The 21742-nt window shown below is 53.5% G+C and overlaps 1 protein-coding gene across 3 annotated transcripts; it reads left to right on the top strand.

The window, feature by feature from the left end:
• The first annotated feature begins 95 nt into the window (after positions 1-95).
• Positions 96-21247, top strand: ubr2 (ubiquitin protein ligase E3 component n-recognin 2). 3 transcript variants are annotated; one of them, XM_084709254.1, is made up of 48 exons: positions 96-255; positions 2516-2775; positions 3395-3473; positions 4143-4253; positions 5022-5152; positions 5278-5416; positions 5533-5595; positions 5704-5824; positions 5944-6051; positions 6267-6355; positions 7316-7414; positions 7522-7620; positions 8138-8301; positions 8895-8994; positions 9124-9252; positions 9472-9655; positions 9782-9843; positions 9929-10039; positions 10181-10246; positions 10348-10470; positions 10555-10618; positions 10799-10923; positions 11330-11382; positions 11477-11579; positions 11676-11724; positions 11853-12007; positions 12096-12198; positions 12336-12445; positions 12720-12800; positions 12970-13151; positions 13311-13510; positions 13737-13830; positions 13939-14100; positions 14721-14812; positions 15099-15177; positions 15280-15428; positions 15552-15607; positions 15709-15805; positions 15934-15998; positions 16115-16250; positions 16926-17022; positions 17138-17268; positions 17362-17470; positions 18097-18153; positions 18273-18350; positions 18490-18660; positions 18950-19051; positions 19329-21247. In XM_084709254.1, the coding sequence occupies exons 1-48, from the start codon at positions 172-174 to the stop codon at positions 19468-19470; spliced, it is 5364 nt and encodes a 1787-aa protein (XP_084565380.1). In that variant the 5' UTR covers positions 96-171; the 3' UTR covers positions 19471-21247. The 3 variants fall into 3 exon arrangements, with proteins under 3 accessions (XP_084565380.1, XP_084565382.1, XP_084565381.1); XM_084709256.1 differs by lacking the exon at positions 7522-7620; XM_084709255.1 differs by lacking the exon at positions 7316-7414.
• The last annotated feature ends 495 nt before the right edge of the window (positions 21248-21742 follow it).

Below are 21742 nucleotides of genomic sequence, written 5' to 3' on the forward strand. Positions count from 1 at the left end.
TCAAGAACACTTCTAGTTCTGTAATGGAAGTTTTTTTGGGGCCCAAGTTCGCAGAACCACCTGCATGTTTTCCATGAGTCAGCTGAAAAGTTTCCCCTCCTCACTCTCTTCGCACAAACGGCTGATTTCCGTTTCCTCAACGGAGCAAGTACAGCAGTAGATGTATTGAAGATGGCGGCGGCCGAATCTGATCGTGAAGTACCGTCTGCTCTCTGTCCAAAATTCGTCAATTTCTCAGCCAAGGACACAGCTTCGGTAGGCGACAGTTCGTTTAATTTGATGTTCTTTATGTATTTTAACTTGTCTGAAAGAAAGGGTTGCTTAGAGTCTACCACTGACATACATTTTTATGCTGTCATGTTTTTCTCCGTCTCGACTTGTTTTTCAGCGAACTGATGCCCCCCAGCTAGCTAGCACAGCTTACAGAAAAGGCTAATTGCAAACCCGTCAACATCTGACAATGTTTGCCTATTGAATTTAGACATTTATGGAACAAATTATGGGGGGTGATACAATGTTTTATTTGGTATGTTGTCAGACTAACAAGGCTAGATTACCGTGTCAACGTTTTCAATATTGAAAGCTAGCTAACTGCTAGATACATTTTCTGGTCTGACTAAAATAGCATACGGTTGCTACAGTACAGTAGCTAACGCTATTGTAAAACAACCCGACTGGCTTGTACACTACCATCAACCTCCGTTTTTGACCACCACCTCAGAAAGAGCCATTAAAAATGCTTCATTAACAGCGCCTCTATCAAGTGTTACTAGTGATTGTATGTATGAACAAACACCTGTCAACTGCTTACTTAATGTCCTAGCTTCCTACTAGACTGTGTCATAGCTAACATTTGCATCACAAGATGCAGACATGGCCAGCCAGTTTTTGATAGATACGTTATCCCTAATGAAAAACAACATATATTTATGGTATTAAACCGATTACAAAAAAAAAAATATATATATATATATATATATATATATATATATATGTACATATATAGACAAAGTCAATGGAGGCAACTTGTTCGGCAAGTAACCTGTGGGAAACAGCACAGTTTTTGTAAAAGTACCTGCCAAAAAGTAATAATGTTGTTATTCCTTTAACAGCATTCGTTGTCTTAGTTCACCACAGGACTAAAAGAAGCCTAAATGTACACGTTAACTGTCAATGGGGATAATGTTTTAGTGGGTCACTAACCTTCAAGTACTCCAGTATTAGCCTATTGCTTGTGCAACCTGTGGCACAGTCTATAGTACCTAACGAAATTTAGCTTGCCTTGATACTTTTTAGGTCACTGTCTGACCCGTTTGTAGAATATGACCAAATAGGTTGATAATGTAATCATGTTCCTTTTAAATGAAAGCTGCAACATAAATCAAGAAATGTGGAGCCTACAATTCTGGCTCAACAAGTAGGTTTCGTAAACTCCATATTCCATTTCATGTGCCCATGGACATTGAATTACACGGATCAACAATCCACTAAAAAGGTTATTTTGACCCTGACAGTGAGATGGCATAGAGCTATCATTAATTCAAAGGAAACTAGTTGATTCACAGACATGAAGTCACAGGCATCACATCATTACTAGCAGAAGCGTACTGCTTTTTTTGTACTCACTTTTATTGTAAAAACTACAGACTAATGACCTTGTTCTTGCCACAAACTCCAAAATGTCATGTTCCTAATAAAGTAAAATGGTTGGCCGATGACAGCATCTGTCTTCTGCTACATTTCTAATTTGGATATGACTCTTTGAAATGTGCTATTGTTTTTGCCCAAAGGCGCACTGTCACAGCACAGTGCTAGAGGGGTTTGGTTTAAACCAAACCGCCTTTTAATAATAGTAATAGGGTTCATCATTGTTTTGTAGCACCTTGGGTCATAGCCTTAGGCTGTATACATGGCACCGGTTGAGGGAAATCATTATGGTGCAGAGTGCTGGCTGGCTGGTGGCTAAAGCACCATGTCTGGCTCTGAAGCGCAGTAGTAATTTGACACCAGTGCAGTGCAGTCACTGAGAGCAGCATGGTGTGTGTTTTCGTGTTTGAGAGCGTGAGCATAGGAGCATGCTGTTAATGAGGCCTTCCCACCAGTGTGACAGGATCCTACTCGGCCACGAGAGATCCCCCCCCCCCACCACAGAATTTCTCATCCAGCAGTTTATGCAGCGTGTTTCTGCTGTTCCTCAGGTCGTGAAGCTGATCCTAGCCCTGCCTCCTCTGGGTTTACAGGTGTCTGGAGCCAGGCCTGAGACAGTGACAGACCTGTGACACTGACAGGCACCAAGTCCCCAGGCTCTCTTCACATTGTCAGCCTATGTTAATCAGCTGGATCTAACATACATTGGGTTTTATGTTATTATTGTAGGCGTACTGATACATTAATCAAATAAAACATGAAGTGGAAAATTGGTTTTGTATTAAGCCTTATTCATATTCGCATCGAATAACAAAGGGTAGCCCCTGGCAACCCACCTTGCTCATGCCTGTTTTCCCTCTCGCTCCAGAAATGGCTCCAAGTGTCAGACCTGCCCAAGGAGGTCTACCAGCACATGGCCCTCTATGTGCCCCAAATCTACTGCCTGGGCCCCAATCTCAACCCCCAGAGAGAGGACCTGCGGGCCCAGCTGCTCCTGCAGGCTCCCTTGGAGTGGTACCTGTGTGGGGAGGACCCCTCCACAGGCCTGGCCAAACTGGAGCAGAGCAACCAGCCCTCACAGCTCTGCGGACACGTCTTCAAAGTGGGCGAGCCCACCTACTCATGCAGGTAAGCAGGGCAGTATGCTGGCACATGACTCCCAGTGTAGGGATGGTCTTATAACCGACTACCAAGCTATGTCCAGTCAATAGCTGAATCCCCAGCATGAATCCCTAGCATACACAAACACTAGAGCTATAATTGTCAACATAGTCACTTCCTAACCCAGATGTTTAGGTTTATTACAAACAGGAGAACTTTTAAGAATGCACACATGTACAATTTCTCACTTTGTAGCCAGGTGAATTGGGTCAAGTTGTTAAGTCCTACAGGCAACATTAAGCCCTAACAGGTAATAGTGTCTGGAGCTTGAGCACTAGTTAAGGTCATATCCTGCTCTCACTTGATCAGCTTGACATCACTGACCTGGAAACCCCACTAGTTGGTCCTTGCACAGCCGGATGTAATAAGAATCAGTTGCTATCCGTGCAATACATTTAGGATGTTAAAGACACATTTTATGATTAGTTTTGTTTGTTTGTTTTTTTTTTTTTTTTTTTTGGTTTGTTGTTTTTTTTACAGAGGGCATGATAACCATGTGTGTATTTCGTGAAACATGATCAAACTGTGGCCCCACGGGAGTCTGTGTTCTGTGGCCGCGCTCTCACTGACCTCTTTGTCTCTGCAGGGAGTGTGCCGCTGACCCCACCTGTGTGCTGTGTATGCAGTGCTTCCTGGGCAGTGTGCACAAAGAACACCGCTACAGGGTAAGCACAGTAGCCCCACACTTTTGGGAGAACTTCCCAATTTGTCTTCCATAAACTGGTGTGTCTTTGGAGGCAGAGCAACGCAGTCCAGTTGTACTGAGCAGTGATGAGCCGGGCTATTGTGTGAGGGGGGTCACCCAGTGTCTGGACTCCCAGAGGCTTGTGCTCTGAATCCAGGCTGGGGATCAGGGCTAATCCCATTTGGGGCTGGCTGACTTGGCTGCTCTGCTGACATGCAGAAGCCAGTGAGCAGTCCTGTCTGTCCAGGGCTCTGTCCCCCTCAGGGCTAAGGCTCTCCAGGGGCTCATGGACACACACACACACACACACATTAGCCCTGTGTGTGTGTGTGTGTGTGTGTGTGTGGGTGAACATTCTCAACAATTAGAATCGTCTGGTTCAGAGCACTCAATTTGGTGTGGTCTGGTCTCGAGAGGCCGTCATGGAGGATTGGGTTGGTAATGGCAGTCCCATTTGTGTTGAGGTTTGACTGGGTGTGTCTGTGTGTCAAAGTAGCTTCTTATTTCAGAGAAAATCGACACACTGTCCATTCCAGAGGACACGATGTGAGTGCGTACATCTGTAACAGAAGTGTGTGCTCTTGGAGAGTGTGTGTGTGTGTGTGTGTGTGTGTGCCTGCTTCCTCATCACTTGTCCTTCTCCTTTCAGATGACCACCTCTGGGGGCGGGGGCTTCTGCGACTGTGGAGACACGGAGGCCTGGAAGAAGGGCCCTTACTGTCACAAACACGAGCCCAACATCAGCGACGCCTCTCAGGAGGTCCGAGCCCCCACACACACACACACCGTGTCACACACACACACTGTGTCACACACATACCGTATCACACACACACACCGTGTCACACACACACACCGTGTCACACACACACACCGTGTCACACACACACACTGTGTCACACATACCGTATCACACACACACACCCTGTCACACACACACCCTGTCACACACACACCCTGTCACACACACACCCTGTCACACACACACCCTGTCACACACACACACTGTGTCACACACACACCGTATCACACACACACACGGTATCACACACACACACCGTGTCACACATACACCCTGTCACACACACACTTTGTCACACACACACACTGTGTCACACACACACACCGTGTCACACACACACCGTGTCACACACACACCGTGTCACACACACCCTGTCACACACACACACCCTGTCACACACACACACCCTGTCACACACACACCGTGTCACACACACTAGTCATTCACTGCTCCTTCCACGCCAGTCGCCGTCACACAACCTGCACTTCACCCAGAGAGGTGCAACAGTACGAGGGACATTAGTATTCCATGTAACAGGGACATTATTAAGACGACGTGGGATGCAGTATTAGATCTGACACAGCCTCACTCTTGACTTGACATCCTGTACATATCGTGACCACACAATAAGCACGACGCGCAGCCAGTCATGTTAAATGCCGTTCCTGTCTGGAGCAGCTGATCCGTGTTTACAAGGCCCCTGACCTGTGGCTGTGTGTGCTTCAGGACCCGCTGGCCCACATGTCTGCAGACATGATCGCCCGCTGCTACAACGTCTTCGCCATCATCCTGAAGTACGCCGTGGACATGCTCACCTGGGACAAGGAAGACGAGCTGCCCGAGGGCCTGGAGCCTCCGTACGTACACACACACGCATACACACGCGCCAATTCACTTGCACGCACGCATGGATTCCCACTTTGGATCCTTGGCTCCCTAAGCAAGCCCCCCAGGCCCATTCGATGCGCGTCTCTCCCCCCAGAGATCGAGGCGACACGTACTACTGCATGCTCTTCAACGACGAGGTGCACACGTACGAGCAGGTCATCTACACCCTCCAGAAGGCGGTCAACTGCACCCAGAAAGAGGCCGTCAGTTTCGCCACCACCGTGGACAGAGACGTGAGTGACCTTCCAGGCGTTTTCCCCCTCCTCGGCTTTGGTTCTTAGTACCGGAACGCACCGCTATACTGTGCGACGGCGATAAACCCGACTCCTGTATTGTATCTGCTCTACAGGGACGTAAATCGGTGCGCTATGGGGACTTCCAATACTGCGAGCAGGCCAAGTCAGTCATAGTGGTAAGAACTCCTCTTCTGAAGAACCTGATTTGACTCTAATGAGATCCGGGAGGTGTCATATGCGGTTGTCTTGATGAATGATCTGCGTCTGTGTGCGTGTGGGCGCAGAGGAACACCAGCCGTCAGTCCAAGCCTCTGCGGGTGCAGGTCATGCACTCCTCAGTGGTGGCTCACCAGTGCTTCGCTCTCAAGGCCCTGGCCTGGCTGGGACACGTCATAGGATACTCAGGTCAGTCTCCCATCCAGCCAGGAGTCCATCCGACATCTGGATCAGCCACTGCTCTCTACAAGACGCCTGCCTGCTCGTGTGTAGTAAACCTGTGTGTGTGTGTGTGTGTGTGTGCGCAGATGCCCTGCGGAGGATCCTGTGTCAGGTGGGTCTGCAGAGAGGGCTGGAGGGGGAGAACTCGTCGCTCGTGGACACCCTCATGCTCTGTGACTCCAAGATGTGGAAAGGTGAGGAGAAGGAGGTCCAATGGACACATTTGCCTACCCAAATCAGTTTAATTTCAAATTGAATACGTTTTCCAAGAGGACAGCATCCATGGATTTCACAGTATTCAAACGGCACGAGCCCGAATGTTTTCCTGAACCTAAACAGCTGTAAAAACGTCTGATATGAACCCCCCCCTACCCCCCTGTTCTGAATTCCATTCATGTCTCCCTTCCAGGAGCCAGGAATGTTTACCACCAGCTCTTCATGAGCAGCCTTCTCATGGACCTCAAATACAAGAAGCTGTTTGCCATCCAGTTTGCAAAAGTAAGACCCCCCCTTCGTCCCCTGCTCTCTGTCCGGGGAGCCTGGGTTCCCTGTGAAGGGCCTGCAGGCCCGGCCCTCTCACAGCCGTGTGAACAGCCACACATTCCCCCACCAGGGCAGGACTGGAGGGGCTAATGTCACCCCCTCTGGTCCAGCCGGGCCGCCTAATGAGGAACAAAACGTGTTGATGTTATTTAAGCTGGGGGGGGGGGGGGGGGCGGGGGGGGGGCAGGACACACCAGCTGCCCCCTCCTGGATGGGAGCTGGACGCTGTGCATGGTTTCTATGTGTGTGGTGCAAATTCCATATTGTTGGTTTAAGTCTGTGTTGGATTGCTGACTGATCTGACCGGTTTGATTAAACGAGCTGATGTGGTTTAAGTGCACACACTACGCACACAGGCACATAGCCATGAACACACACACACACACACTTAAGTAGTTGGGCTGGTGAGGGCAGCACAGCCTCCCAGACTCCAGGCTTAGCAGAGAGACAGACATCTGTTCTCTCAACCTGACCACTGTCTGGCCACACCCATAGACACATTTGACCAGCACACTTACCTGAGCCAAACAACCATAGTCAAAAGATATAGACTGTCCTGTTTTCACTGGCCAATGATGCATTATAGCCGGGCTCCATACCAGAAGATCAACTCTTTATGTTCACATTTTGACAAATGTTTATTGAAACTCCTGACGATGAATGAATATGTATGTGAGTGTGTTCAGTGGTCCACAGGGCTTTCCTGTGGTCCTGTGTCTATGCTCTTAAGGCGACAGGCGGGGGGTCTGAGGTCAAAGGGCTTCCACAAGGGGAAGTAGGATGAAGTTGGCCCTAGGCACTGATCCAACATCATGGAGGGGCGGGGGGGGGGGGGGGTTGTATAAAGGGCGGCCCACGGCCTTTGACCTGGAGGTGAATCTCCCTCCTCCCCCCCCCCCCCTTGTTGTCGTTCAGAATTACCGGCGCCTCCAGACAGATTTTATGGAGGATGACCACGAGCGTGTAGTATCAGTGACCTCTCTGTCAGTTCAGCTCTTCACCGTCCCCACCATGGTGAGTAACCCCCCCCCCTCCGCCCGTATACACCTCCCACACACACACCTCTCTTCTTCTTTTGTCTCCTCCCCTCCCCCCTCCCCCCCCCCACCCGCCACCGGTAGAATTATGAGCGCTTGCAGAGCGACTATGTGAAAGATGACCACGACAGGGAGTTCTCGGTCACTGACCTCTCCGTGCAAATGTTCACTGTGCCCTCCTTGGTGAGTATGAAACGCATGCTGAAAACCCACCTGGAGTGGAGTGTAGACAATAAGTCACGTGTCTGCTCCGAGAGAAAGCGGTCATGACGAGGGGACCATGTCCTGAGAGTAATGCCATCATGACCCGGTTAAGAGGGGTCTTCCTGTTTTATGAGAACTGCTTGATCTTCACCGCTGGTGAAAAAAAAAAAAACACAAAAGCTGCATGGGGTCCGTTCTCTCAACCGTCCGTCCGTTTCATCATACGTTGTAAATGTACTGTAGATAATGGATACATTTGTGTGGTTATGAACTTTGTCGTGTAATGTCATTACATGGTGTGCTGTGCGTGTATTTAGATAATACAAACAAACATCTACACGAGTAGGAATTTACCAATATCAGATTGAGGGGGGTAGATTTGACTACATGGGTGATAGGATATCTGCCAGCTGAGCAGCAATACATTCCTCATGGGGAGGACTGTGCACCAGAGCGACCACCATCTCCCCCTGACGTCCAGTCTCTCACCCTGCAGGCGCGCATGCTGATCACAGAGGAGGACCTGATGACCACCATCATCAGGACGTTCGTGGACCACCTGCGCCACCGAGACCTGCAGGGTCGCTTCCAGTTCGAGCGCTACACGGCCCAGCAGGCCTTCAAATTCAGGCGCGTCCAGAGCCTCATCGGAGACCTCAAGTAAGATCCCAGGGCGGGGAGTCCTGAGGACCAGGGCGGGGAGTCCTGAGGACCAGGGCGGAGAGTCCTGAGGACCAGGGCGGGGAGTCCTGAGGACCAGGGCGGGGAGTCCTGAGGACCAGGGCGGGGAGTCCTGAGGACCAGGGCGGGGAGTCCTGAGGACCAGGGCGGGGAGTCCTGAGGACCAGGGCGGGGAGTCCTGAGGACCAGGGCGGGGAGTCCTGAGGACCAGGGCGGGGAGTCCTGAGGACCAGGGCGGGGAGTCCTGAGGACCAGGGCAGAGAGTCCTGAGGACCAGGGCAGGGAGTCCTGAGGACCAGGGCAGAGAGTCCTGAGGACCAGGGCAGAGAGTCCTGAGGACCAGGGCAGAGAGTCTGGCCTAGTGCACACACTATGTGACAGACCTCGCGCCTCAGTACCAGAGTTAATGAAGGCGTTCTGGAATGTGAGGAGGGAGTGTGAATGTGTGACAGCTCATGTGAGCTTGTTATTGTCAAGGTTGTTGTTTTTGTCATTAGCACTGTGTTGACAGATGAGCGTGTTCAGTCCGAGAGTGTGAAGTCGAGTCAAAACGTGCGTGTGTCCGTGTCCAGATACGTCCTGATCAGTCGGCCTAACGAGTGGAGCGACCAGCTCAGGGAGAAGTTCCTACAGGGCCTGGACACCTTCCTGGAGCTGCTCAAGTGCATGCAGGTACACCACCCCCCCTCCCCAGCCCTCCACCTCCCATCTCTGGCATGGTGTCATGCTGCTCCTGCTTCTGCTGTGTCGGGGGCGCTGATGGTGGCTGTGTGTGTGTGTGTGTGTGTGTGTCACTGTCAGGGCATGGACCCGGTGGTGAGGCAGGTGGGCCAGCACATAGAGATGGAGCCCGAGTGGGAGGCGGCGTTCACCCTGCAGATGAAGCTCACCCACATCATCTCCATGATGCAGGAGTGGTGCGCCACAGACGTGAGTCCCACTCAGACCACCCCCCCTCAGGGACACGCTGAGGACTCCCTTTGTCTCACGCACACGAAAATCCAGTCTCCTTATCGTCCTCCACGATCCTCCACACACGCACACGTCCTCCGTTGGCCTCCGTCACGCACACACACATCCATCTCACCTGTGTCGTTTCTGCCGCTTGTGTGTTTGTCGTCCGTCCGTCCGTCCGTCCGTCCCCCTCAGGAGCGCGTGCTGATTGACGCCTATAAAATGTGCCTGGCAGCCCTCACCCACTGCCACAGCGGCTTCACCGACGGGGAGCAGCCCATCACACTGAGCATGTCTGGCCACTCGGTCGACACCATCCGCTACTGTGTCTCCCAGGAGAAAGTCAGCATCCACCTCCCAGTGTCCCGCATCCTGGCCGGTAGGACCCCCCCCCTTACTGGACAGTACCTTCCACCACCACGTGGACGACTCCCGCTTTGAATGCACGTTGTATCTCATGGGTCATAAAAGCTGGCGATCTCTCCTGGTTTGGTGTCTTTTGCAGGTCTCCATGTTCTCCTCAGTAAATCGGAGGTGGCCTACAGATTCCCTGAGCTGTTACCCCTGGTGAGCGCCACTCCGCATCCCCGGCAACATTCTCTCCTCTGCCCCGCGTGTTCCCTCTGTTCTAATGTGTTCTCCCCTCCCCCAGAGTGAGCTGAGCCCCCCCATGCTGATAGAGCACCCCCTCCGCTGCCTGGTCCTCTGTGCCCAAGTGCATGCTGGGATGTGGCGGAGAAACGGCTTCTCGTTGGTCAACCAGGTGAGACCCAGTGCCGCCGTTCCCAGCTGCCTCCCAGCCAACATCGTCGTACTCCGTGTGCCAGCATGGAGTTAGCTAGCTGATTCTGTAGGTGTAGAATACCCCCTGTGTAACAGTTGTGTCTCTCTCTCTCGTGGGCAGATCTACTACTACCACAACGTGAAGTGCAGAGTGGAGATGTTTGACAAGGACCTCACCATGCTGCAGGTAGAGCCCCAGACAGCGAATCTCCCTCCCTCCCTCGCTCCCGGCTGTGTTGTGGAGAGCCCCTCCTCACTGTGTTTGTCCCCCTGCCGTCTCCTCCCCAGGCCGGGGCCTCCATGATGGACCCCAACCACTTCCTGATGATCGTGCTGAGCCGCTTCGAGCTCTACCACATCTTCAGCTCAGCCGAGTGCAGGAAGAGATACAACCGGGAGAACGCCAACAAGGTCCGCGCTCACTGCTGCACGTGTGTGTGTATGTGACATGTATGCCTCTGGTCCAGCTGAACTGAGTGTGTGTGTGTGTCCTAGGATGTGATCCAGCAGAATAACACACTCATAGAGGAGATGCTGCACCTCATCATGATGGTTGTGGGTGAGTGAGGCCCTGTAGTTGCCTACGGACCATGATGGCGGCTGCGCTGGTGGTGCTGGTGGTGGTGGTGTTGGTGGTGCTGGTGCAGGTGGTGCTGGTGGTGCAGGTGGTGGTGGTGGTGCTGGTGCTGGTGGTGCTGGTGGCGTGGGCTGACCCAGAGCTGTGTTCCCTCTGTGACAGGGGAGCGCTTCGTGGCCGGCATCGGCCAGGTGGAGTCATGTGACGAGATCAAGAGAGAGATCATCCACCAGTTGTGCATCCGACCCATGGCCCACAGTGAACTGGTCAAAGCCCTCCCGGAGAACGTGAGTCTCTGCTCTCTGCTCCTCCGTCTTCTCTGTCCCCTTGTCCTCCTCCTCCTCCTCTCTCTCTCTCTCTCTTCCCTCTCCCTCCTCTCTCTGTGTAACCACACCCGGTCAGGCTGTCCAACTGAATAGTTCACGTCCCATATCTGGGAAAACAGATTGTCGCCAAACAATGTTTAACCAGTGACATAAGCTGTTGTGGCATCTGGTTTCACCTCCCTTGTTTCCCATGATCCACAAACCATCTGGACCTCTGGGTGGAGGACCCTTCCTGCTCCCATTGGATGGCTGCTCTCTCCATCTGTGGCACCAGACTGACACCTAGTGGGCAGCTCTGGCACCACAGGCCCACACTTTCATTTAGAAACTAACTTGTTCCTTCCTTCTGTCACCCTCTCTCTCGTAGGAGAACAAGGAAACCGGCATGGAGAGAGTGATTGACTCGGTGGCTTTGTTCAAGTAAGTGCCCCCTCTCGGAGTCCCCTGAGCCTTCACGGCCAGCGGAGGCGTGTCACGTGTTCACCGTGGCGACGTGTGCTGTGCCCGCCCACAGGAAGCCCGGCGTGACGGGCAGGGGACTGTACGAGCTCCGGCCGGAGTGCGCCAAGCAGTTCAACCTGTACTTCTACCACTACTCCCGCGCCGACCAGTCTAAGGTACGCTGCCAGGCCGCAGGGCCTCCGCCAGGCTTCACCACGGCACGTGAGGACAGGGTGGGGGCTGTGCTAAACACGCTGTGTTCTCTGTCACAGGCAGAGGAAGCCCAGAGGAAGCTGAAGAGGCTGAATGGAGAGGATACAGGCAAGAGACACGCCTCACCGCCGGGCTGTTTCCGTCCGGATCGGATGTTTTTGTTGTTGTTTCGTTTTTTTGGACCTGCTATCCCTGTATCTTGTCTCAACGTGTGTGTGTGTGTGTGTGTGTTGCAGCCCTGCCTCCTCCGGTGCTGCCTCCCTTCTGCCCTCTGCTGGCCAGCCTGGTGAACGTGCTGCAGTGTGACGTGCTGCTGAGCATTCTGGGAGCCGTGCTGCAGTGGGCCGTGGAGCCCAGCGGGGGGCACTGGTCCGAGTCCATGCTGCAGAGGGTGAGGGCCCGCTGGACGCACTGTGTCTCTCTGTGTGTGTGACAGTAGGCCCAGCTGACTGCGTGTGTGTGTGTGTGTGTCCCACCAGGTGCTCCACCTGATGGGCATGGCCCTGCTGGAGGAGCAGCAGCAGCTGGAGAACAGCAGCGAGGAGCACGACGTCACCTTCCACTTCACCCTCAAGATCTCCCGTGAGTCTCCTCGTCTGCACACGGGCCTGCCTCTCCCTTTGAACACTTCTCCACATGTTCTCCTGCCGGCAGCCCCATTATCTGTGTGTGTGTGTGTATAACTGGTGCTCCGCCCCCTCCCCTCTCCTCCTCCCCAGGCCCAGGGGAAGCCCCCAGTAACACGGCCAGTATCCTGGCCCTGCTGGAGACCCTCCAGAACGCCCCCCACTTGGAGGTCCACAAAGACATGATCCGCTGGATCCTGAAGGTGACCCTCCCCACCTCCACCTAACCCTAACCCTCACACTGGGAGGGCCTGTCTGTACGTGTAGTGACCACTGGCTGTCTGTACGTGTAGTGACCACTGGCTGTCTGTACGTGTAGTGACCACTGGCTGTCTGTACGTGTAGTGACCACTGGGTGGCAGCACAGGACCTTTTTTATCACGCTCCCCTCGTGACAAAAATACGAGGCGCCGAAGACGCTGTCTTGAGGTGTTTTCTAGTCTTAACGCATCTAGAATATTCCGTCCCCCTGAACAGATGGTGGCCGTTATCAAGACGATGAGGGAGAGGACCGTGGCTGCCCCGGTCCCAACCAGCGGGGAACGTTCCCAGGAAGAGGTGACACATACACACACACACACACACACACACACACACACACGTTTCCACGACCTCACGAGCAGCGAGAGGCAGCAGCACCACAGCCGCGATTTGAACGTGTCGAGGGCGTGTCCGATTCTCCGAGGCGGTCGATGACAGCGTCACTGTGTTCACGCTCCCCTCCCAGCTGGTCCCGGACAAAGACAAGGCGGAGCGCAAGAGGAAGGCCGAGATGGCCCGCCTGCGCCGGGAGAAGATCATGGCCCAGATGTCGGAGATGCAGAGACACTTCATCGACGAGAACAAGGAGCTGTTCCAGCAGAGCCTGGAGGAGCTGGAGGCCTCAAGCTCCGCATCCATGGAGCACAGGTACACTGGAGCGCACACACACACGACCAGACAAGCCAGCTCACACACGCGCGCACACACACACATTATCCTGCTGACCACATCGCTAGAAGCAAGGCCGTCACAGAGCAGCGTTGAACAGCCAAGGTGTCTGACCCCCCTGCCCCCCCCCCCCTCCAGCCCCACCACGCCGGAGGCGGCGCTGCTCTGCGTGGGCCCGCGGCGCTCCCGGCCCCTGGAGAAGCGGCAGGTGGTCACCTGCATCCTGTGCCAGGAGGAGCAGGAGATCCGGGCGGACGGCAGGGCCATGGTGCTGGCCGCCTTCGTCCAGCGCTCCACCGTCATGTCCAAGAACCGCAAGAGGCCGCCGCACGACCCCGGTGAGACGCCGGCCGGGTTGGGCCCCCCGCTCCCTTCTTTTGACACGCTTAACCGTAAATGTTGGAGCCAGGTGTGCGTGGACTTGTCATCGTCCTGAGCGGGTCAGGTGCGACGTCGGGTGTTTCCCGTCGCTGCTCTGCCTGCTGGTCTGGCAGCATCCAGGGTGTGTCATCCAGGATGGGTCAGTTCTGTCTGACCCGCGGGCCTCTTGTGTTCCTCCCCCAGACCGCTACGACCCCCTCTTCATGCACCCCGACCTGTCGTTTGGCACCCACACAGGCAGCTGTGGCCACATCATGCACTCTCACTGCTGGCAGAGGTGAGTCACACGAGAACCACACCACTGACCCCCTCCCCCCTACATGGTCCCTGTGCAGCGACTCAGCGTGGGGCTCTAACCTGTGTGTGTGTGTGTGTGTGTGTGCAGGTACTTTGAGGCGGTGCAGGCCAAGGAGCAGCGTCGGCAGCAGCGTCTGCGGGTTCACACCAGCTACGACGTGGAGAACGGCGAGTTCCTGTGTCCGCTGTGCGAGTGCCTCAGCAACACGGTCATCCCCCTGCTGCCGCGCCGCGCCAGGACCTCCAGCAGGTGCTGCTCACACACGCACACAAACACACACACACTGTAGATCACACACGCACACACACACACACACACACACACACACTGTAGCTCACGCACGCACACACACACACACTGTAGCTCACGCACGCACACACACACACACACACACACACTGTAACTCACACACACACACACACACACTGTAGCTCACACACGCACACACACACACACTGTAGCTCACACACGCACACAAACACACAGTGTAGCTCACACACGCACACACACACACACTGTAGCTCACACACGCACACACACACACACTGTAGCTCACGCACGCACACACACACACACACACTGTAGCTCACGCACACACACTGTAGCTCACACACACACTGTAGCTCACACACACACTTTAGCTCACACACACACACACACACACACACACTGTAGCTCACACTATATAGCTCACCCACGCTGCACTGCTAACACTATGCTACAAAGACCCCCATGCCCACGTACCTGGGTGTAGCGCGCATTCTCCGTCCATGCTAGACACTCAAGCCCCCCGCCACCACAAGGCCCAGCCTGAGGTGTGTCCAGTGTGTTGACCTGGGGACCCCCTCCCCTCTCCTCTCCTCCCTCAGCTTTGAGCAGCCTGGGCTGGACCTGTGGATGAAGACCATCGGTCAGCAGGTCCGAGCCCTGCGCTCGGCCCACAGGAAACTCAACCCGACCAGTGAGTGTGCAGCCACACCTGGGGACCAATGACCTGACTGACCCTGCAATTATGTCTCTGTTTATTTGATATGGCATATAAAAACCAAATGAGTGCATGCTGTAAATATATATATTTAAGTGGTATGAATACAACAGAGGTTTGATCAGGACGATGTAATGTAGATAGGATGTTTGCAGCACCGTTAAAAACACACAGCCATGTAGCCAGTATTACAAAATGATATTTGGCTTTAATGTAGGATTTCATTCAACGTGTGTGTGTGTGTGTGTGTGTGTGTTTGTAGACACTGAGGAGATGGAGGAGACGCAGCCAGAGGACGACAGCCCTCCACCGGACGGCTTCTCTGTGGACCACACCCCCCCGTAAGTGCCCGACCACGCCCCCCGCCGCCGGCGACACGCCCCACCTCTGACCCCACGACCAGACAGGAGGTCCTCACCACTCCCCCCCCCCCTCCCCCTCAGGAACCCCTACTCCAGCACCATCAAGGAGATGCTGACCACATTTGGCACGGCGACCTACAAAGTTGGCCTTAAGGTGCACCCCAACGAGCAGGATGCCCGCGTGCCCCTGGTGTGTTGGGGCAGCTGTGCCTACACCATCCAGTCTATAGGTCAGTGCCCCTCGCCCCAGCCGCCGCACCCACACCCGGCCCTCTCCCACGCTGCCGTGGGGCTCTGCCGTGGGGCTCTGCTCTTGGGAGCAGGCTTCTCACGGCTCTTTGTTCCCCTTGCAGAGAGGCTGCTGGTGGACGAGGACAAGCCTTTATTTGGAAGTTTACCCTGCAGACAGGTAGGGTGTCTTGTTATGCACTTTGCGCGGCGCTAATGCGAATGAAGCAAGTTGAGATATCGGTGAGAGGCTTATGTGTGCGTGCGTGTGTGTGTGTGCAGGATGACTGTCTGAGTTCTCTGGCCAGGTTTGGCTCGGCGTGTTGGATAGCGACGAGTCTACCGACTGTACAGGCCCACTTTATCAGGCTTCTAGCAGGTAACACTCCAGAGACCTGGCTACTGCTAAGCACCCCAGGATCTGGGCTCTCACTCGAACGAGCTGTTAGAATCCCCTGCTACACTGACTGTGTGTGTGTGTGTGTGTGTGTGTGTGTGTGTGTTTAGCGCTGGTTCCAGACCCTCAGGAGAAGGCTCCATGTATCCTGGACATAGACATGTTCCACCTGCTGGTGAGGAAGAACACCTCCACACACAGGATGTCATGACCCATTGGAATACCTTCTGGTCTCCTGTTGGCCCCTTCCCTCACCTCTTCTCCCCTCCTCTCTCCTCTCCTCCGGTCCAGGTGAGCTTGGTGCTGTCCTACCAGGCGGTGCACTGCCAGGACTCGTCAGGGCTGAGCATGGACGCAGCCCAGCTCCACTTCCTCCACCTGGTCACGGTGGGCCACCTGGTCCAGATCCTCCTCACCTCAGGCCCAGGTCTGACCCTCCACACAGCCCTCCACCCTGGCTGCTAGAGCAGAGTAGTGACCCTCCACACAGCCCTCCACCCTGGCTGCTAGAGCAGAGTAGTGACCCTCCACACAGCCCTCCACCCTGGCTGCTAGAGCAGAGTAGTGACCCTCCACACAGCCCTCCACCCTGGCTGCTAGAGCAGAGTAGTGACCCTCCACACAGCCCTCCACCCTGGCTGCTAGAGCAGAGTAGTGACCCTCCACACAGCCCTCCACCCTGGCTGCTAGAGCAGAGTAGTGACCCTCCACCTTGGCGTGTCCTCTCGTGGAGCTCATGACCTCACGGTTGGAGGAGGTGACCCTCGGGGATCCCCCGAGGGTGATCTGGGGACGTCCGGTGGGATGTGGGGTGTCTGCACTCTGGTGTTGACTGCTCTGGGGTTTATGTTTGGCTATAGTTTTTGTTTGTTATGGTTTTATTCATAACACTTTCTTTTAAACCGGTTGGTTTATTTTGTCTACTCTTTTTAATAATGCCCCTTTTTAATATTGCCTATTTTAGCTTTTTGAACTTGTTCATTGCGTACGTGTGTATGTGTAAGGTCAATTGCACTGTGAAGCACGTTGGCCAGCCGTGTGGCTGTTTTGAAATGTGCTCTATAAATGAAACTGAACTTGAACTCTGGTGATGCCTCCACAGTGGAGGCGGCCATGGACCAGGAGAGTGGAGGAGCAGAGAGGGAGGAGGAGGAAGCCATCTGCCGGCTCTACAACACAATCAGAACACACCTGGGGAGGTCAGTCTACACACACACGCCCACACACACCCATAGACACCCACACACCCAATCCTGTGTGCCACGCTGCCCTACGATGAGTGTTATTGTAATGTGTGTGTGTGTGTGTGGACAGTTCTCTTCCTGAGCTGACGTCAGGGTGGCACCTGTGGCGCTGTGTGAAGGCTGGCATCCTGCCCTACCTGAGAGCAGCTGCCCTCTTCTTCCACCACCTCAACGGAGCCCCCACCCCACCTGAGCTGCACGGTAGGACTCACACACACGCGCGCGCGCGTTCCCAGTCGTTTCATGGACAGATGTGGATCCTTCCGGATGCTGACCGTAGCTGTGTTGTTTCAGCGTTAGGGTCCGGGCAGTGGGAGGTGCTGTGTGGGTACCTCAGTCTGCCGACCAACCTGTTGCAGCTCTACTGCAGTCACCAGGAGCTGCTGGAGCCTCTGCTCAAGGGGTGAGACACACACACACACTCATCCTCCTCCACACACACACACACGCACACACTCATCCTCCCCCACACACACACACACACACACACTCACTCATCCTCCCCCACACACACACACACACACACACACTCACTCATCCTCCCCCACACACACACACACACACACACACACTCACTCATCCTCCCCCACACACACACACACACACACACACACACACACACACACACACACACACACTCACTCATCCTCCCCCACACACACACACACACTCACTCATCCTCCCCCACACACACACACACACACACACACACACACACACTCACTCATCCTCCCCCACACACACACACACACACACACACACTCACTCATCCTCCCCCACACACACACACACACACACACACTCACTCATCCTCCCCCACACACACACACACACACACACTCACTCATCCTCCCCCACACACACACACACACACACACACTCACTCATCCTCCCCCACACACACACACACACACACACACTCACTCATCCTCCCCCACACACACACTCACTCATCCTCCCCCACACTCACACACACGGTTCTTCTTGCCTCACGGTTGACCTCCTGCTGGTGTTCCTCCTGTCCTCCAGGTGGTGCTCTCACCCAGACATAAGGCAGACTCTGCAGGGAGGCGGCTCTCTCGTCAGGTCAGTGCTGCACCAGTATAAGCACTGCGTGCTGGAGTGGAGTGATTAGGTCCAGATTATTGAAGACTCAAGACTATTAGTTGTTAAAGTACTTTGTGTGTGTGCGCGCACGCGTTCAGTTTTCCCAGAGAATCGAATCGCCTCATAGACCTTCCAGATGACTACAGCGCCCTCATAAACCAAGCCTCCAGCTTTACGTGAGTGTCCTAAAGTCCACCTCCTTACTGTCCAGAAGACAGGGGGGCCCCCTGACGGGCCATCAGAGCCCAGCTTCACCACACACGACCTTCTAACACGCTGTCCCTCTCTTGCTCTCTCTCTCTCTCTGACGCCCAGGTGCCCCAAGTCCGGCGGGGACAAGTCTCGTGCGCCCACCCTGTGCCTGGTGTGTGGCACCATGCTGTGTTCCCAGAGCTACTGCTGCCAGACGGAGCTGGAGGGGGATGATGTGGGAGCCTGTACCGCGCACACCTTCGTCTGCGGGGCCGGCCTGGGCCTCTTCCTCAGGTACCGAGTGGAGAGCGTGGGTGGGTGGGCTTGCTTTGGTTTGTCAATTGACCCGAGTGCACTGCATGTTGGGGCGAACACGAGCACAGTCAGGGCCCCCCCTGTTCTCGCGAGATCCGCGGCTCGCTTAGTGCGGCTCAACGTGCCGGCGAATGCGTTTCGATTTTTCTCCCAAACCTCTAATCCCGACCTCTCGCGATGATCGAGCCATACACACACACACACACACACACACCAAGGGATCCTGCCTTTGGAGTGACTGACATCCTTTCCTCCTCCTGTTGTGTAGGGTGAGGGAGAGCCAGGTTCTCTTCCTGGCTGGGAAAACTAAGGGCTGCTTCTACCCTCCGCCATACCTGGACGACTATGGAGAGACGGACCAGGGCCTCCGGTGAGACACGCTTTATTATCCATCCTCCAACGCGAAGCAACGTGTAGGTTATGAATCTGCTGTCGTTTTCTTATTTACATTTAGTCATTTAGCAGACGCTCTTATCCAGAGCGACTTACAGTAAGTACAGGACATCCCCCCCCCCCCCGAGGCAAGTAGGGTGAAGTGCCTTGGCACGGCAGGGAATCGATCTGGCAACCTTCTGATTACAAGCCCGACTACCTCACCGGTCTGCCACCTGACTCCTTAACGTGTGCGTGTGTGCGGCTGTGTTCAGGCGGGGGAACCCCTTGCATCTGTGCCGGGAGCGCTACCGCAAGATCCAGAAGCTGTGGCGGCAGCACAGCATCACCGAGGAGATCGGCCACGCCCAGGAAGCCAACCAGACCCTGGTGGGCATCGACTGGCAGCACCTGTGATGTCAGCCTCCTCACCACAGGCCACGCCGCGCAACTCCAGAGCTCTGGCACGCCGGGGGGGCGGGGGGCGGGGGGGGCTGTCTGCACATGAGGATGGGGAGAGCAGTTGTCATGGCAATGTTGCTTCGCCTCTCTCCTGCCTCCTCTCCCTTCCTCTCCTTCAAGTCCGAGTGGAAGAATGCATGTAGGTTTTTCTTTTTTCCTTTTGCCTATATCTTTGGGAAAGAATGTGCTCTTTTCTTTGTAATTTAAGAATTTAAAGGAGAATATATATATATATGTGTGTGTGTGTGTGTGTATATATATATATATATATATATATATATATATATATTTATATACACACACATACATGAAGCATATAGCAACACTGCAGCATCGGGTCACCACAGATCGCTGGGTGGGACACAGTCACTTAACAATGACTTCCTGTAATGCTTTTTTTCATTCTGCTCATCAAAAATGTGATTAAATTATTTCTGAGGTAGGTGGCTGAAGAATTTGATTATTTACATTGGGATTTGCTTTGCTTCTAAACGCTTTGTGTTTGTTCTGAGCGAGCAACACCCAACCCCTCGCATGGCAGGCAGTGAGTCATCAGGATCGCAGGCGGTTCCTTTTCAATAGGAAGTCCAAATCCTGTCCCACCAGTCGAAAGGAGAATCCCCCTTGGAAATGAATGTAGGTTTCGGTGATTAACCTCATATTTGGATTTTCTTCATTTATTGAAATGGGATTTTCCTGTGTTTGGGGGGGGGGGGGGGGCTGCTGAGATGATACACTGATAGTACACCACAGTACACACAGCCTCCTTCTCAAAATGGACTTCCCAGAACACAGCACTCAGAGAATCCAAGCCGGCGCTGGGAGAGCACAGACACGTGTGACTGTGTGTGCGTCTTCAACTCCTGCGTGCCTGGGCGTCTAAGTGTGGGAATCGTAATGGGTGTATGTTGGAACGTGGTAGTGTTGCTTCAAGTTCTGTACGTTTGTGTGTCTTGAATGTATTCAGACTAATCTTGTCCGTTTCTTTTTTTTTTCTCTTTTTTTTTTGTAACACTATTTAAGTGATCCCTTAACTTACAGACAAGCCTTTATTTGCAAGGCTATCCTCCCATGTTTGGTAAATGTGTGTGTGGTTGGTCGGAGAGCCATGTGACGTAGTTTACTTTATATCTGACGTTGTGTTTTAATGGGGTGCGTTTGTTTTTGGCAATTCTTTTTGTATTGACACTTTTTTGAAGTTGCGCAGAAGCCTTTTTTTCCCCCTGTATGAGAATTGAGAGATTTCTCCCTTTCCCCCTACTCTCTTTTATATGAACTGTGAAGTTGATATCAGACCCAGGGCCACGGCCCTTTCCTGGCCCTCACCCTCACGCCGTCTCGGCCTGTAGCCAGACGACAGACAAGCAGAAAGCTGTGCGTTACAGGTGGGCTGATCTGAGCCCAGGTCCAAGTATCGTCCACCAAGCTTGGTAACTGAACAAGGTGATTTTTCGCAGGCACTTTAGAGACTCTCTCTCTCACACACACACACACACACTTCTCAGAAGTCAGGTGTTACTCGCTGCTGGCGCATTGAAAAGGGGTCCCAAGCCTTCCATCAGTCCTTTGGCATGCGCTGATGCTTACACATCCATCAACCAGCTCCCAATATCAAGGCTGCATTGCTATTATCACGTCAGACACAGACTTGTTAATATGTGAATTCTTGTAAAAATAAGTACATTGTACTATATTGTAAAACCAATAATAAAATAAAACAGAAAAGTAAAAAGTGTTTTTGTCACTTTTTTCGGTAAACCTTTCCCCCTTTTGTATGCTAGCCTAATTGTGCTTCCTTTGTTCTGTATGACCTTGAGAGGGCTTTGTGTGTGCTGCTTCTTATCAATATCTAAGTGTTGTCCCTGATCTGTCAGCATCTACCTGCTATACTGCAGGCCCAGGGGAGTCTGCAGGATTAAGACTCCCAAGGCCCATCTGGAGCTGATGAGATAATGAGACCAGTTATCCACTTAACCAGTGGTTGAAAGGATTAAGTTGAGGTTGCGACGTTTACGGGAAGTGTATGTTCACCTAAAGGCGTCACTTGTTAATTGTTTTCTTAACGGCCCAATACGTTTTATTTCAGGGACACATTCATGTCCGAAATTCATATGTTTTTATGAGTGGTTAGAGTTGCTCAACAGTGGATATTGAGGCCAACTAAGGATTTGAAGAATTGGGTCACATCTCCTTCCTCTGTGGGTAAGGGGGCGAGGGAGGGGGGGGG

This window comes from Hypomesus nipponensis, chromosome 11, assembly GCF_054491055.1.
Source record: "Hypomesus nipponensis isolate SF chromosome 11, ASM5449105v1, whole genome shotgun sequence".
NCBI lineage: Eukaryota > Metazoa > Chordata > Actinopteri > Osmeriformes > Osmeridae > Hypomesus > Hypomesus nipponensis.